General features: G+C 56.7%; 1 protein-coding gene across 1 annotated transcript in view; it reads left to right on the top strand.

Moving 5' to 3' along the window:
• Nucleotides 1-12,797, top strand: part of LOC103769710 (netrin-1) — a gene marked incomplete at its 5' end in the record, with an annotated part of 46,182 nt that overhangs the window by 27,644 nt on the left and 5,741 nt on the right. Inside the window, one exon of the mRNA XM_008936935.1 lies at nt 8,876-8,950. Coding sequence (XP_008935183.1) covers nt 8,876-8,950 — 75 coding nt within the window. The remainder of the gene's footprint in view (nt 1-8,875; nt 8,951-12,797) is intronic.

Raw genomic sequence — 12,797 nt, 5'->3', positions numbered from 1 at the left:
TCACAGCATCCCAGGTCCTGCTGCCATTGCTGGAGGGGGTCACAGCATCCCAGAACCCACTGCCAAGATGCTGCAGGGGGTCACAGCATCCCAGATCCCGCTGCCAATGCTGGAGGGGGTCACAGCATCCCAGATCCCGCTGCCATTGCTGGGGGGGCGGGGTGTCACAGCATTCCAGATCCCACTGCCAAGGTGCTGGGGGGGTCACAGCATCCCAGACCCTGCTGCTGGAATGCTGTGGGGGGGTCACAGCTCGAAATGAGCATGGTGGCCCTGGCAAGAGTAGCCCTGGCCGCATCCTGCGGGGTGCTGGTGGTCCTGCTGGCGAGGCCAGTGCCAGCCACCCCCCAAGCCATGCTGGACGCTGCCGAGGTGGGCAGGGGGCTGTGGGCTCCTCGGCAGCACCCGCCACAGCTTCCCAGCCACTCCGGGCAAGAGGCTTTAATCTAATTACATGCTTTATTTGCGCCAATTTGTTTTTCAATCAATCTTGTTCAGCTAGAAGAAAGGAGGCTCCCGTGGGCTCATTTGCACCTTCTTGTTCCAAGGGAGAGGTTAAGGGCAGTTATCAGACCTGGCTCTCCCTTGGCAGGGAGCTGCCTGGCCCGGTGCTTGGGTGGCTTGTAGCCATCCTTGCCCCCAGCACCATGCAGCAAGTCCACAGTTCAGGCAGAGAGCAGCCCAGGCACTGCCTGGGGACGGCTTTGGAAGGATCTCCTGGGAGGATCCTTTGCAGGTAGCGACCTGCTGGTGGCCCAGGCCATGGTGTGCAACGTGGGGGGCAGGCAGGGCTCAGGATGCTCCTGTCAGGTGGCCCCAGCTCATCCTGGCGCTGTCCTGCAGGAAAGATTTTGTGCATTTACCACCAGGGTTTTTAACAGGGTCTCAGGGAAGTGTCAGGGTCTACAGAGCACCAAGAAGTGAAAATAACTCCCTGCACTTCTCCTGCCCAGACAGGGCTGACAGTCTCTGCTGCAGAGGCTGTGCTGGTTATGGGGCAGGGCTGGTCCCAGCAACACCCACCACACACACGTGCTGGTGCAAAGTGCTCCTGAGCCTGCTTTGGAGACCAGAAGGTGCCCGAGCAGGTCCCTCTGCCACTGCATATGGAACAGACTGGTCACAGACCTTCTCCAAGGCTGCCCCAGCAGCTAGCAGGGCTGGATCTCAGCTGATGGGACAAATGCCTGCCAGCACCTTTTCCCAGGACACTGTGGGGAACACTACTCCAAAGCCAACTGCCCTGGGCCAGCTCAAGAGGTGACCAAGGACAAACAGCAATGTCCCACATCCACATGGTTAGACACAACCCCGTGCCAGGGGCTTGCTTTGCACCAGGACCCTGCACAGGCTCCAGGACAGACCCAGGCCCTCAGGATCCCCATCCACAGCCTGAGGAAGGGACTGTTTTGAGCCTGAGGACCATTCTGCAGATCACACATGGCTTGAGCAGCCCAGTCCCAGCTCATCCCAGGCCCAGGGCTTCTGGCCTTGCTGGAGAGGTGGCCAAAGCCACCCAGCCAGAGGCACGAGCTGGCCCAAAAGGAAGAGCAACCATTTTCACCCTACGTTTGCAGAGGGCACCATGCACAGTAGCTGAACCATGGCCAGGACAGTGGAGGAAGAGCAGATTCAGTCACAAGATGCTCCCCTGCTCCAGGCAGTGGCCACACTGGGGAAGGGGAGCTGCTGAGGTGCAGCCCAACACAGGAGAAGCAATCTCACCGCTGAAGTGATGGACCTGGGAGGGATTCCCTGCCTCCAGTTGGCTCTTATCTTGAAGAAACCTGTTCTGAGACACAGAGAAGCCCACCTATCTCCCTGTGCAAGGAGAGGGCTACTCCAGAGCATCCCATCCCCCAGGGCACATGGGATACCATGGCCAAGAGCCTGAAGCTTGGGGAAAGCACATTTGGCCAGCAGAGCTGGTGCTCCCCAAAATGACTCTAACAGCCATTCACTGAGACTGATGGAGGATATGTTAAAATAATTCTTTGGGATGGAAGGTGGGGCAGCTTCAGTGCTGTGGGAAGCAAAACAGGATTTTATGGTCACCTGGGGCCAGAAATCCAAGAGCCAAAGGTGTCCCTGCTGTAAGTGCTGCAGGCTTCCAGCTGCCTTGGGGATGTTTGGGGATGCAGAAATGCTTTCATGCCCAGTTTGGGCGCACCAAGCACCCAGCTGAGTCCATGCCCAAGCACAGAGCAGAGACAGGACATTTCTGCCCTTGCCCTCTCCAAAGTCTGGGTCCCCCCATGCACACCCCTTCTGCTCCACATGCTTCTCCTCCCTGCTCCCAACCACAAGGTGAAGATGTTGGGTTGCTGCCTGTAAAGGGGTTCAAGATTTATTTCCACAGTTTGAACAGTTTGGAGGAGCACTCAATCCCATGGGGATGGGGCAGCACCAAGTTCTACAGACCCGTGGAGTTGTTGGCTGTTGTTCTCTGCATCCTCCAAGACTTCAGGATGCAGCAGATCTCAGGAGCACCTGGAAGAGCTTTGTGTCTGTTGGATGGGCTCAAGGAACATCTTGACGAAGACAGCACCCATATCAGGGCTTTTGTTAAGGGCACTGTTGGCTCAGCTGCAAGGCCTGGGCATGGACCACAGCCAAACCTGGGAACCCCCATCTCCTGGGGAATGAGGGTTCACTTGGGTCCATCTTCAGCATCCCTGTGACACCAGAGCTCAAAGATGCAGCAGTGAGACATTCACCTTCCTTAAAGGGGACATGCATGCAGGATTTGCAGCACCGAGCCAAAGGTCACATCCCTCAGGTGGGGGCAGAGCATCTCCTGCAACTTCAGGAGCTGCTAGAAAGCCAGAAGCAGCAGCAACACAAGTGCTGGAGCAGAGGTTTGGGGATACCTGCAGGGAGGTTCAGCTGTTCTGCTTTGGAGCCAGCATTTCCAAGCACAAACTTGCCCAGAGCCTGTGGGCACCTGGATGCTGCTGTGATCCCCCAAGTCACTGCTGCTTGCTCTCCCAGCTCCGTGCAGGGCTGCCAAGACTGCGAGCACCTGATGGGGGATTTCTCACCAGTAATGCTGGGAGGAAGAGGAAAGGAGGTCAAAGCTGTCCATCACCATGGTCTCCTTGCACAAGAGGAAACCAAAAGAGCCCCACTGATCTCAGCTGACCTGCTCTGGGGTACCTGGGACACCCAGCAGACCCCCACTCCCTTTCCTCAGCCCCACTCTCTCCAGCAATGGGCTTACAGATTGAGGACTTGGTGTTTGGACCCGTGCCTTCATTTTGTGGCTCAGTCTAATTCACACACACACACACCCCCAGCACAAAGTGGGGATGGGGCCACCCAAGCCCCCACCCACAGCCCCCCAGGAGCACAGGGAGCACCCCTGAAATGCTGGGGCCACACCATCAGGACTGGGTCTCCCCTTCTAAGCCACAACACCTCCACTTTGGATCTCAGCCCATGAAGGTATTTAGGGCTCTACCTGGGGGAAATCAAGGGGAATTTAGCTGCATAAATTGGGATTAGAAATCAGAATCCCCTGGGGGGTCTCAGCCTGGTGTCTGCGTTTCGAGTCAGGTACCCAGGCCAAGCAATGTGGCTTTAATCTCTCTGTCCTGTCAGCATGCAGGGGCCTTTCATTTCCGTTCCCGACACGCAGCTCTCCCCGAGGCTTAGGGATAATTTCGGAACTGCAAGGGCAGCAAGAACCGGGTTCAGGCAGCATCTTCTCAGGCACGCTGCTCAGCACCCCAGCCCCCCGCTGCCAGCGCCTCCACCCTGCCCAGCCCCAAAGAATCAGCACCCCAGCAGGAGTGGGGTGCATTAGAGAATGGAGTGACCATGGCCCCAGCTTCCACTCTCATGCAACAACCCCAACCCTGCTCCAACAACCCCCTGAAAGGCAAAAAAAAAAAGAGAAAAAAATAAAAACTCTAACTTTTGAAAACAAAACCCCCAAACTTCAGCAAAACAAAGAAGGTGTTTAGCTGTGAAAACCCTTTGCTCAGCCAGAGAATTAGTTATATCAAGGGGATGGGCTGAGCTGCAAAGCTGCTGAATGCTCTGCTGACACATTTTCCTAAGCTGCGACGGACACGAACCAGCCGCCCGCCACCTGCTCCCAGCCCTGTGTGAACAAGTAGCTCCAGATGCCTCTTCCCAGATCCTCTCCTGCCCCATTTATCCGGGAAGGGCAGAAAGTTTCTCCTTTCCCGCAGGGAAGCGGCCGGGGTTCTCCAAGCCCCAGGGACCTGGCAGGGAGGTGTAGGAGATCCCTGCTGCCTTTGGATGTGGTGATGCAAAAGCAGCACCAGGGGCTGCTTGGGCTTTGGGTTCACATCTCTGAAGTGAGGATTTGTGCTGAAATATTTGGGTAGCTGAGCAAACATGGGGAGGAGAGTACTGGGAGCAGGGGAAGAAGGTATCACCACTGGCTTCCTCTCACACCATGGAGCTCCAGCCAGGGGGGTTTGAGTCCTTCACAAGAGACATGGCCATGCTGGGAGGGACTCAGGGAGGTTTCAGGGTCTGTTGAGGGCAGGCAAGCCCTGCCCAGGGCCAGCCTGAGAGGAGGAGCAGGGCAGGACAGCAGTCGGGTGAGGACCAACCCTTGTTCTGCTCCCCCACATGCAGGGGTCATTTGTGTAGGACACAATGGGACAGAGAGCTGGGGCTGACCCCATCCACCACTCCTGCAGGGCAGAGTCAAGTGGTGCCTACCCCACCACTCCTGGAGGATCTGGGTAGACAGGACCTGGACACTCACCACCCCATGGTTCAAGTACCAGGTTGTTCCTCATCCCAAGTGGGGCTTCGTTTCTTCGGGCAGCCTCCTTCTATTCTCAGCTCAGCCTTTTGGTTGGACCCTGGCATCACATTCCAAGGCCAGGTCACCCCAGACTAATACTCTACAACCTCACAGGGATGGGCGAGAGGGACCTGCAGGACAAGGTGGACAAGTTGCAAGGACAAGCAACACACACCTTGGCACTTTGTAAGTTTGCAACAGAAGAATTTGGGGACAACTTCTTCAAGAGTCTCACATCACACCAGCATCTCCTGTACAAACACAGGTCACTGAAACAGCATCTGGAGCTCTCTGGGCTCCATATCAACCCCACCCTCCCATTTCAGCCTCCTTCTTCCCATCCCTTTGAGCTTGGCTCTGCTATCACCTTCGACCAGGAGACCTGCAGCTCAGCAAAGCTCCCCCCAAAGCCTAAACTGCTGAAATGACACTTGATGGACCAGAGCAGGGTTCTCTCTAGGGGTTAGGCAGCACTGAAATAACATCCTGTCCTATCCCCTCAGTGCACTGTTCCTAAGGAGGCAATGATCTCACAGCATCACCCCACATACATAGAACCACTTACCAGCAAGCACAGGCTCAGTGCTTCACTCTGAGAAACTTCATTTGCCCTCCCAAAGAGGCCCCAGAGGACCTCCAAGTCACCCAGAAGGCAAAAGATTTCTCTGTGTGGGAGACAAAAGAAACAAACTGGGGCAAATCCCCCACCCATTAAATCAGCCCTGGCATCTGGAGATTTATGCTGATCTACACCAGCTGGCTCTGGCCACATCCAGCTCAATTTGAACCATCTGAGGCTCTGGCACAGCCCCTGGGGTTGGGAGAAGAGGACAGAGAGAGGGAAGGCAGAGCAAGGGTTGTATTAGTCAGAGCAGGGGCAGATCTGGCTGTTGCTGGGTGTCTGGAGCTGCAAACACAGCTCCAGGTTTGCACCCTGGGGGCAAGCAGAGGCTAGGGGAATGGGGTACTGTCCTGCTGAGCTTGGGGGGCAACTGGGGTGGTGGCCCATCGCCTCGCAGTGTCCATTGCTGGAGTGGTTTTTGAGCTGGGATGGGTTTCTAAGAGGTCTGTCATTTCAGGCAGAGTGGAAACACCATGGTGTAAGAGCTGGGAAGTTCCAGTGTGGTTAGGGGTGTTTCTCGGGGGAGAGGCTGCTCAGGAGGCTTGGGTTTGGTCTTGGGAGCAGTCTTGGCTGATGTGCAGAGCAATGGTTTCCATCTGATTTCCTGGGGCTGGATCCCAGAGGCTGTGGAGGTGGAGCAGGAGCTGCTCTCGGTGGGCCTGGCTGGTGGAGGCCCCCTTGCAGACGCAGGGGCTGAGCTGTGGGGCCTGCAGGAGGGAGCTGCTGTCCACCCTTGCCCATCACTAGTGCTCAGAGCCCGCTGCTCACCAGCATCTCTTTGTCTGACATTGATCTGGCCAGGGGAGGAGCGATCTGCAGGCAGTGCTCCTGAGCTTTGCCCCTGCTCAGTCTCTTGCTCCTTGCCTGTCCTTGCCTCAGCCTCTTCTGAGGCTCCAGGATTTGGGGGCCAGAGGCCAACCCTCACCATGCTTAATGTAACCAGGTTAGTGTCCTGAGAACATCAGCAGTCTGTGGTGGAGCAGCTCCATGGCCTGTCTCTGGTCACACAGGCACGGCTGGGACCTTGCTAGTGAATCTCCATCACCTGAACTACAATGTTCGTAGAAGATCCACTCTTTTCTCAGTGCTTTTCAAGGTTTACTCCGTGTTCAGGGTCATGTTAGATGAGAAAAGCAATGGGGAGACACCAGCTGCTGGATCACCTCAGTCATCAGCTCAGCTCCTGGGTTTCTAAGGGCTTTGGCCAGGTTGTAGCTGGGCAGAGCTACATCTCAGCTGGGACACTTGGAGGAGGAAGGTGCCCCAGTTCATGTCTCATCTTTTGGTTTGGGCCTGGCTAGGCCAGACTGAAGGAGAGGGAAGCCATTTATTGCTGCAGGTGCTCCCCTGAGGAATGGGAGCAGCAGGCAGCGGTGGGGCAGAAGGATGGTGCTGAGATGGGGTGACTCTCTGCTTGGTCCTGTCGAGAGGGGCTGGGGCACACACGGATGTGAGATGTTGGTGCCAAGGTGGTATCTGATGATCTTGGGAGGTGTGGGTGTTCAGCTCTCTGGGTTTCCTTCTCCTGTTGCTTCCCTGACTCAAGCTGAAGAAGCTGCTGCTTGACTTGGGCTGGGTCTGGCTCTGTTGCCAGTAGGGAAGGCTGGACCTGGAGTCCATGAGACCTCCTGGAGCATCTCCCCTCCACTTGAGGAAGCTGTCCATGTTTCTGAACCCAGTTCCCACTCCAAGAACATTGAGATTCGTGAGCTGAGAAGGCGCATAGCACCCAAGGTGCTGTGCAGACCTTGGTGCCCTCCTTGCATGGGCCAGCCCTGAGCATCCACCACTGGAGACCACTTCCTCCCACATGGCCCTGTCTCAAAGCTGAGTTCATAGCAAGGCCCCCCCGAGCTGCAGACAGAGCTATGTCCAGGAAATGCTGCAGCTCTGCAGACACCTCCCAACTCCGTGCTTCAGTTTCCCCTCCCAGCCCGCTTAGTGGCACCTTCTCTAGGAAGGAACTCCTTCTTGCCAGGGCTCTTGCAGTAGATAAGAGGAGCCTCAAGCCCTGCTGAGGCTGTGGCACATGCCACCCTGGGGTGTGGCATAGATGCATTAAAGGGGCACAGGGCGACACTGCACAGCTTCTCCCCCAGGGTTTCAGGCCATGGTCCACTGGAGAGTGTGGGGTGTTGCATGGGCAAGGGTTGTTCTGGTCTGGCACTGACAGTGTGGTCTGGGGCAGGATACGGGCACCCTGTGTCCACTGGCCATGGGATCCCAGCAGTGTCCCCACCTTCCCAGCATCCCAGCCTGCTCACAGGCTGCATTTCAGCAGGTTTTCACACCTGCTCTCCAGTGGTGGCTCTGGAGGAGTGATGGGCAGCTGGCAGAGGTGGCCATGGCCAAGGTCATGCATAGCCTCCTGCAGCAGCCACCTTTTCCCACAAGTAGGAGGCTCCCGTGGTGCTGGGGCCCTCTCTCTAGCACCTCTGCGTGCTGAGAAGACACGGGGTGTGCATGGACAGGAGGTCTGGGAGCTGGGGTGGGGTGGCACCTCTGCAGCCACTGTAGCATTGCGTGGCCATGGTGTCAACGTGGGATGCCACTTCTGGGATGTTCCCAGCAGTGGCTGAAGATGCCATCTGACCATGTGATACCATCCAACCATGCCATGCTATCCAACCAAGGATGCCATCCAACCACACCATTCAGCCATATCATGCCATCCAATTGAGGATGCCATCCAACCATGCCATGCCATCTGCCCAAGGATGCCACCCAGCCCCATCCTATGCAGGACCAGGCCTGGGGGTGCAGCAGCTGCCAGGGCAGGGCTCAGCACCCCAGGACCGTGGCCCCGCCCCAGCCCTTGTGGCAGTGCCAGGCTGCGGTGCCAGCGCTGCCACCACAGCAGCCACCCGGGCGGAGTGCTGGGAGCCCATTAGAAACGAACCGTTCCTCCTGGGGTATTTTATTTGCACACTTCAGTAGGGTGGACACCAAAAGGCTTTGCTAATGCTTCATGGGCTGCTAATTTCCTCTCTGACCCCCATTGTCGGTGGGTGACCCCGGCCCGAATCGCTTGGCAATGAATGCCAAAGGCTGACACCGGCCCGGGTTAGGGGTGACAATGGGGCCTCTGTGGGCTCTGGGCAGGCTCCAGTTGGGAGCTGGAGAACAGGGGGAATTTGTGTGGCTCTCAAAAGCTCTGGGTGGCACAATAAGGGAGGCCCCCGGGGTCTCCCAGGAAGACAGAGGCGGCCCAGGGAAGCCAAGCTGGGGGAGGCGGGCGGGAGGATGGTTTCCTTTGTGAAAAGCTTTCTTTAGAAAGGAGGGTTTCTCTGAATGCCCCCCTCAGACGACCCAATCAGGGCCTGGCAGATGGATATCACAGGCACGCTGCTTATTCATGGCAGGCTGCGGCTTTGAGCCGTCCCCCCTTTTCCCCCAGCCTTTTATTCATTTTCAGGCTAATTTGTTTTGTTAATGTTTTCTTGTCCTCCCGCCTCTCTCCCGTGCAGATTGTGACTCATACTGCAAAGCCTCCAAGGGGAAGCTGAAGATTAACATGAAGAAGTACTGTAAGAAAGACTACGGTGAGTCTCCGCTCTCCCTGCTCTTCCCAGGGCCCAGCAGCTGGGAAGGGATGTGGACCTGGAGCATCTCCCTCCCGGGGTGTCCCTCAGCCCCCGCAGCCCAGGGGCAGGTCGCCCCTTGGGTCCCACCCCCAGCCAGGGTGCTGGCCTGGGGTTTTGCTGGGGGTGGGGAGGAAGCCCTGGGGAGTGATGCTTGGCCGAGCAGCGATGAGGGGTGGTACCTGGAAAATAGGAGCCCCCACCCCCTGCAAATGCTGAGATAATCCCCAAATGGGGGTCCGCGCTGGCCTCGTTCTACGGTGTCTTCTGGGTTGTGGTGACGCCGTGTCCCGCCTCCTCTCACTGTGCTGTTGAAAGCTGTGCTTTGCTGTGGGGACAAATCCAGACAATTGCCAGGCAAGTTCAGAGGGTGGTGCAGCCCTGGGACACACCAGGGAGGCTGTGGGATCCTCATCCTTGCTCGTACTCGATGTCCTGAGCATTCTTCTGCAGCTCAGGCTCAGAGCAGCAGCTTGGAACAGCGTGTCGTGAGCTCCCACCCCACCTCTCTGCTCTTGGGGTTATTTTAGTGTGGGTTTATTCCCAACGTGGTCACCAGTGGGTCAGTGCAGGTGTCCAGAGTGACCCTGGCAGGGGGAATTTCTTCAGGCCACACCAAGAAACCCCTCAAAGCCCTCCCTGGGTCTCAGCAGCCTCTCTCCACCCCATCTTGGCCATCACCTTCATGATGAGCCACCCGAGGTGTGACCAGCCAGGGAACCGTGAGGTGCAGGACAGGGTTTAGCATCTGCTGGAGCTGCACTTGCCCTGGTGCCTGTCGGTCCACGGCAGAGGAATACAGAAAATATTTACACATGCCTGTGCATGTTTATAGATGTATCTGTGTGTGTGTGTGTATACAGATATATAGATATAGATGTATATATCTATTTTCATGAAACTACCAAGGAAAAAACCTCCCATCCCATCCACACCAAAGCATCCAGGAGTGGAGACACCTCCTGCCTCCTTCAGACACACTCAGAGCAGCAGCTCAACATGTCTGGGAGGTATTTGGGAGAGCAGAACGAACTCTGGGGTTATCAGTGAGCATCTGCTATCAGTCTGGGGGTGGCCCTACCCCCAAACCATGACACCACTTACCAGCCCCTCCCAGGACAAGGGGCTTCCCAGCCAGGCCAGCCAAGGGAAGCTCTGGGCTGGCTCTGTGCTCTGGCACCTCCCTGAGAGCTCAGGGGAAGGAAGAGGGCTTGGAGGCAATGGGTTATTTGCAGTCCCATTTATTCATGGTGAAATGGATGTGGGGAGGATCCCTCAGCAAGGATGGGCTGCCAGGGCCGGATGCACTCGTGGTCCTCATTCAGAGAGGACGTGCCGAGGTCTGGCCACGCTCGTAGGAGCTGCTGGAGGTTCATCAGGTGCTGGAGAGGTCCAAAGGATGCCTCTTCCTATAGAGACAAGAGGTTAATGGCACGTGAGAAAGTCACTGCTAGAACATGAGGTATGAAAGATGGAGGCAGGGCTGAGCACCAGGCTACTGAGCCGTGGGGTTTCTTGTGGGTGGATTCTCTGCCAGCTATTAAGGTACAAGTGTGTCTTCTTCACGTGGCACATGCACCCCTTCATTCCTGGGACCCCACCTCAAATACTGCATCCAGTTCTGTTGTGCCCACCATCAAAGGGACAGAGATCTGTTGGAACAAGTCCAGAGGAAGCCACAAAGATGATCCAGGGGCTGGAGCATCTCTGCTCTGAGGACAGGCTGAGGGCACTGGGATTGTTCAGCCTGGAGAAGAGAAGACTCTGGGGGGACCTTAGAACTGCCTCCAATACCTGAAGGGAACCTCCAGGAAGGTGGAGAGGGACTTGTCACAAGAGTGTGCAGCAACAGGACAAGGGGAAATGGTTTGAAACTGAAGGAGAGCAAGTTTAGACTGGGTCTTAGGAAGAAGTTCTTCAGTCTGAGGGTGGTGATACTCTGGACTAGATTGCCCAGAGAGGTTGTGGATGCCCCTCCCTGGAGGTGTTCAAGGCCAGGCTGGATGAGGCCTTGAGCAACCTGGTCTAGTTGGGAGGTGTCCCTGCCCATGGCAGGGAGGTTGGATGAGATGATCTCTGGGGTGCCTTCCAGCCTCAACCACTCTAGGATCCTATGAATTCCCACCAGGCTCCTCCAGCCTCTCCTCAGGGCTGAGCTCACGCTGGAGCGTTTGCCCTCTGGAGAGGAGAGAAAGCAGCCACTTGATTGCAGGAAAGTTGAACCTGTCATGATCCAAACTGGGCCCGGGGGTTCAGAGGAGGGGAGGGAGGACCAAAAGGCACGAGCACGCTTCAGCCGAGCTGGGTCACCTCTCTCGGGGCAGGGTTGTGATGCTTTGGTGGCAGCAGCACTTGGGCTTTGCTCAACGGGCAGCCCCAGCATGGCTTCACCACATGGCTTGTCCCATCCCACCAGGGAGACGTTTCCTGGGGGTTCAGACAGCCCCAGCATGGTTTCAATACTTGGCTTGTCCCATCTCACACACGAGATGTTTCAGGGGGGGTCAAGTTAAAGCTCACGCTTGGTTTTGTTTGGGGCTGTAACGTGGGCTAACGGACTTCACCAGACCCTGGGGAGACGAGAGCAGCTCTAGGGCTGTCTGGGGCACAGACACCCCCAGAGCCACGAACAGGGGTGCTGGAAAGAGCTTGTCTTCTCTCTTTTCACACGCAGCATTACTGTTGCAGAAGCGCAAGAGAGCCAGGGCCATCTGCTGGGGCAGCTTTGGGGTGAGCGGGCACAGGCTGTGGGGTGCTCCCACCCCAGCCCTCCTGGCCCTGGACTGGGGCTGGTCCCCAACCATCCCCACGGCAAATTTGCTTTTTCCGGGGCAAACCAGCAAGGCGAGGCGGGGGGTAAATGATGCCACAGCACCGCCCGGCCCTGCCAACGGAGCCCCCGCGCGGGCCGGGGGGGGAAGGGTTGAAAAGGTGCAGGGAGGGATAATAAAGACTTTCGGACTGACACCCCAGCAGGAAGCCAATTAGGAGGCTCTTTTCCTCACCACTGAGCCTGCATCACTGGGATGAATGTCCTCAAAGGCCCTAATTAGCTTGAACAGAGTTCCCTCTGCCCAGCTCAATCGGGCGCTATCATCCGCCCTGCGCTTCTCAATGAGGCTTTTTAGCTCCCCGTTTCATTCAGCCAGTCAAAGGCCATATTTCCCCTGATTTATTTTTCTTATCTGTTTGTTTTTGTTGGGTTTGTGGCGGGTTGTGGGCTTGTTGTTTGGTTTTGGTTTTTTTCCCCCTTTTTATTTTAAATTGAGCTCTTTCCCGCGAGATGGGTTTTGGTGCAAATATTTGGAGTGACACAGGGCACGGGGAGGGCAGGCTGGGAGATCTCAGGAAGCGGGGGGGGGAAGCAAAAAGAGAAGCAGAAAAGCTTTTTCTGGGTTTATTTTGGCTGCCTGGAAGAGCGCAGGGGTCGCTCAGCTCCCAGAAATCCAGGGGTAGAGGAGGAGGCTCACTGGGTTTGGGGCAGTTGGAATTAGCCTGGGGAGGAGCATGGGAGGGGTCCCTGCTGAGCCCCACTGAGGATGGAGATTCCCCCATGGCCCCAGAACAGAGGGGATCATTTTATTAGAGCAGGAGATGCTGGACCAGGTGTTGTGGGAGCATCCCTCGCTCGGGTGCTGCCATTTCAGCCGATCCCTGGGGCTTTTCCAGCTGCCTCTGTGCTGTGGTCCATCCGAGTGGGATGGATGACTCTGGTAGAGGAAGCCTGGAGCTTTTTCACCCCCTTTTCCCCCCTGACCATCAGCTCCTCGCACTGCAGCAGGGACTGATCCTGTGCAGATGGTGCTGG

The sequence above is a fragment of the Merops nubicus genome, unplaced genomic scaffold, assembly GCF_000691845.1.
Source record: "Merops nubicus isolate BGI_N331 unplaced genomic scaffold, ASM69184v1 scaffold6003, whole genome shotgun sequence".
Classification (NCBI taxonomy): Eukaryota; Metazoa; Chordata; class Aves; order Coraciiformes; family Meropidae; genus Merops; species Merops nubicus.
This window is presented reverse-complemented; position numbering and strand designations above follow the sequence as displayed.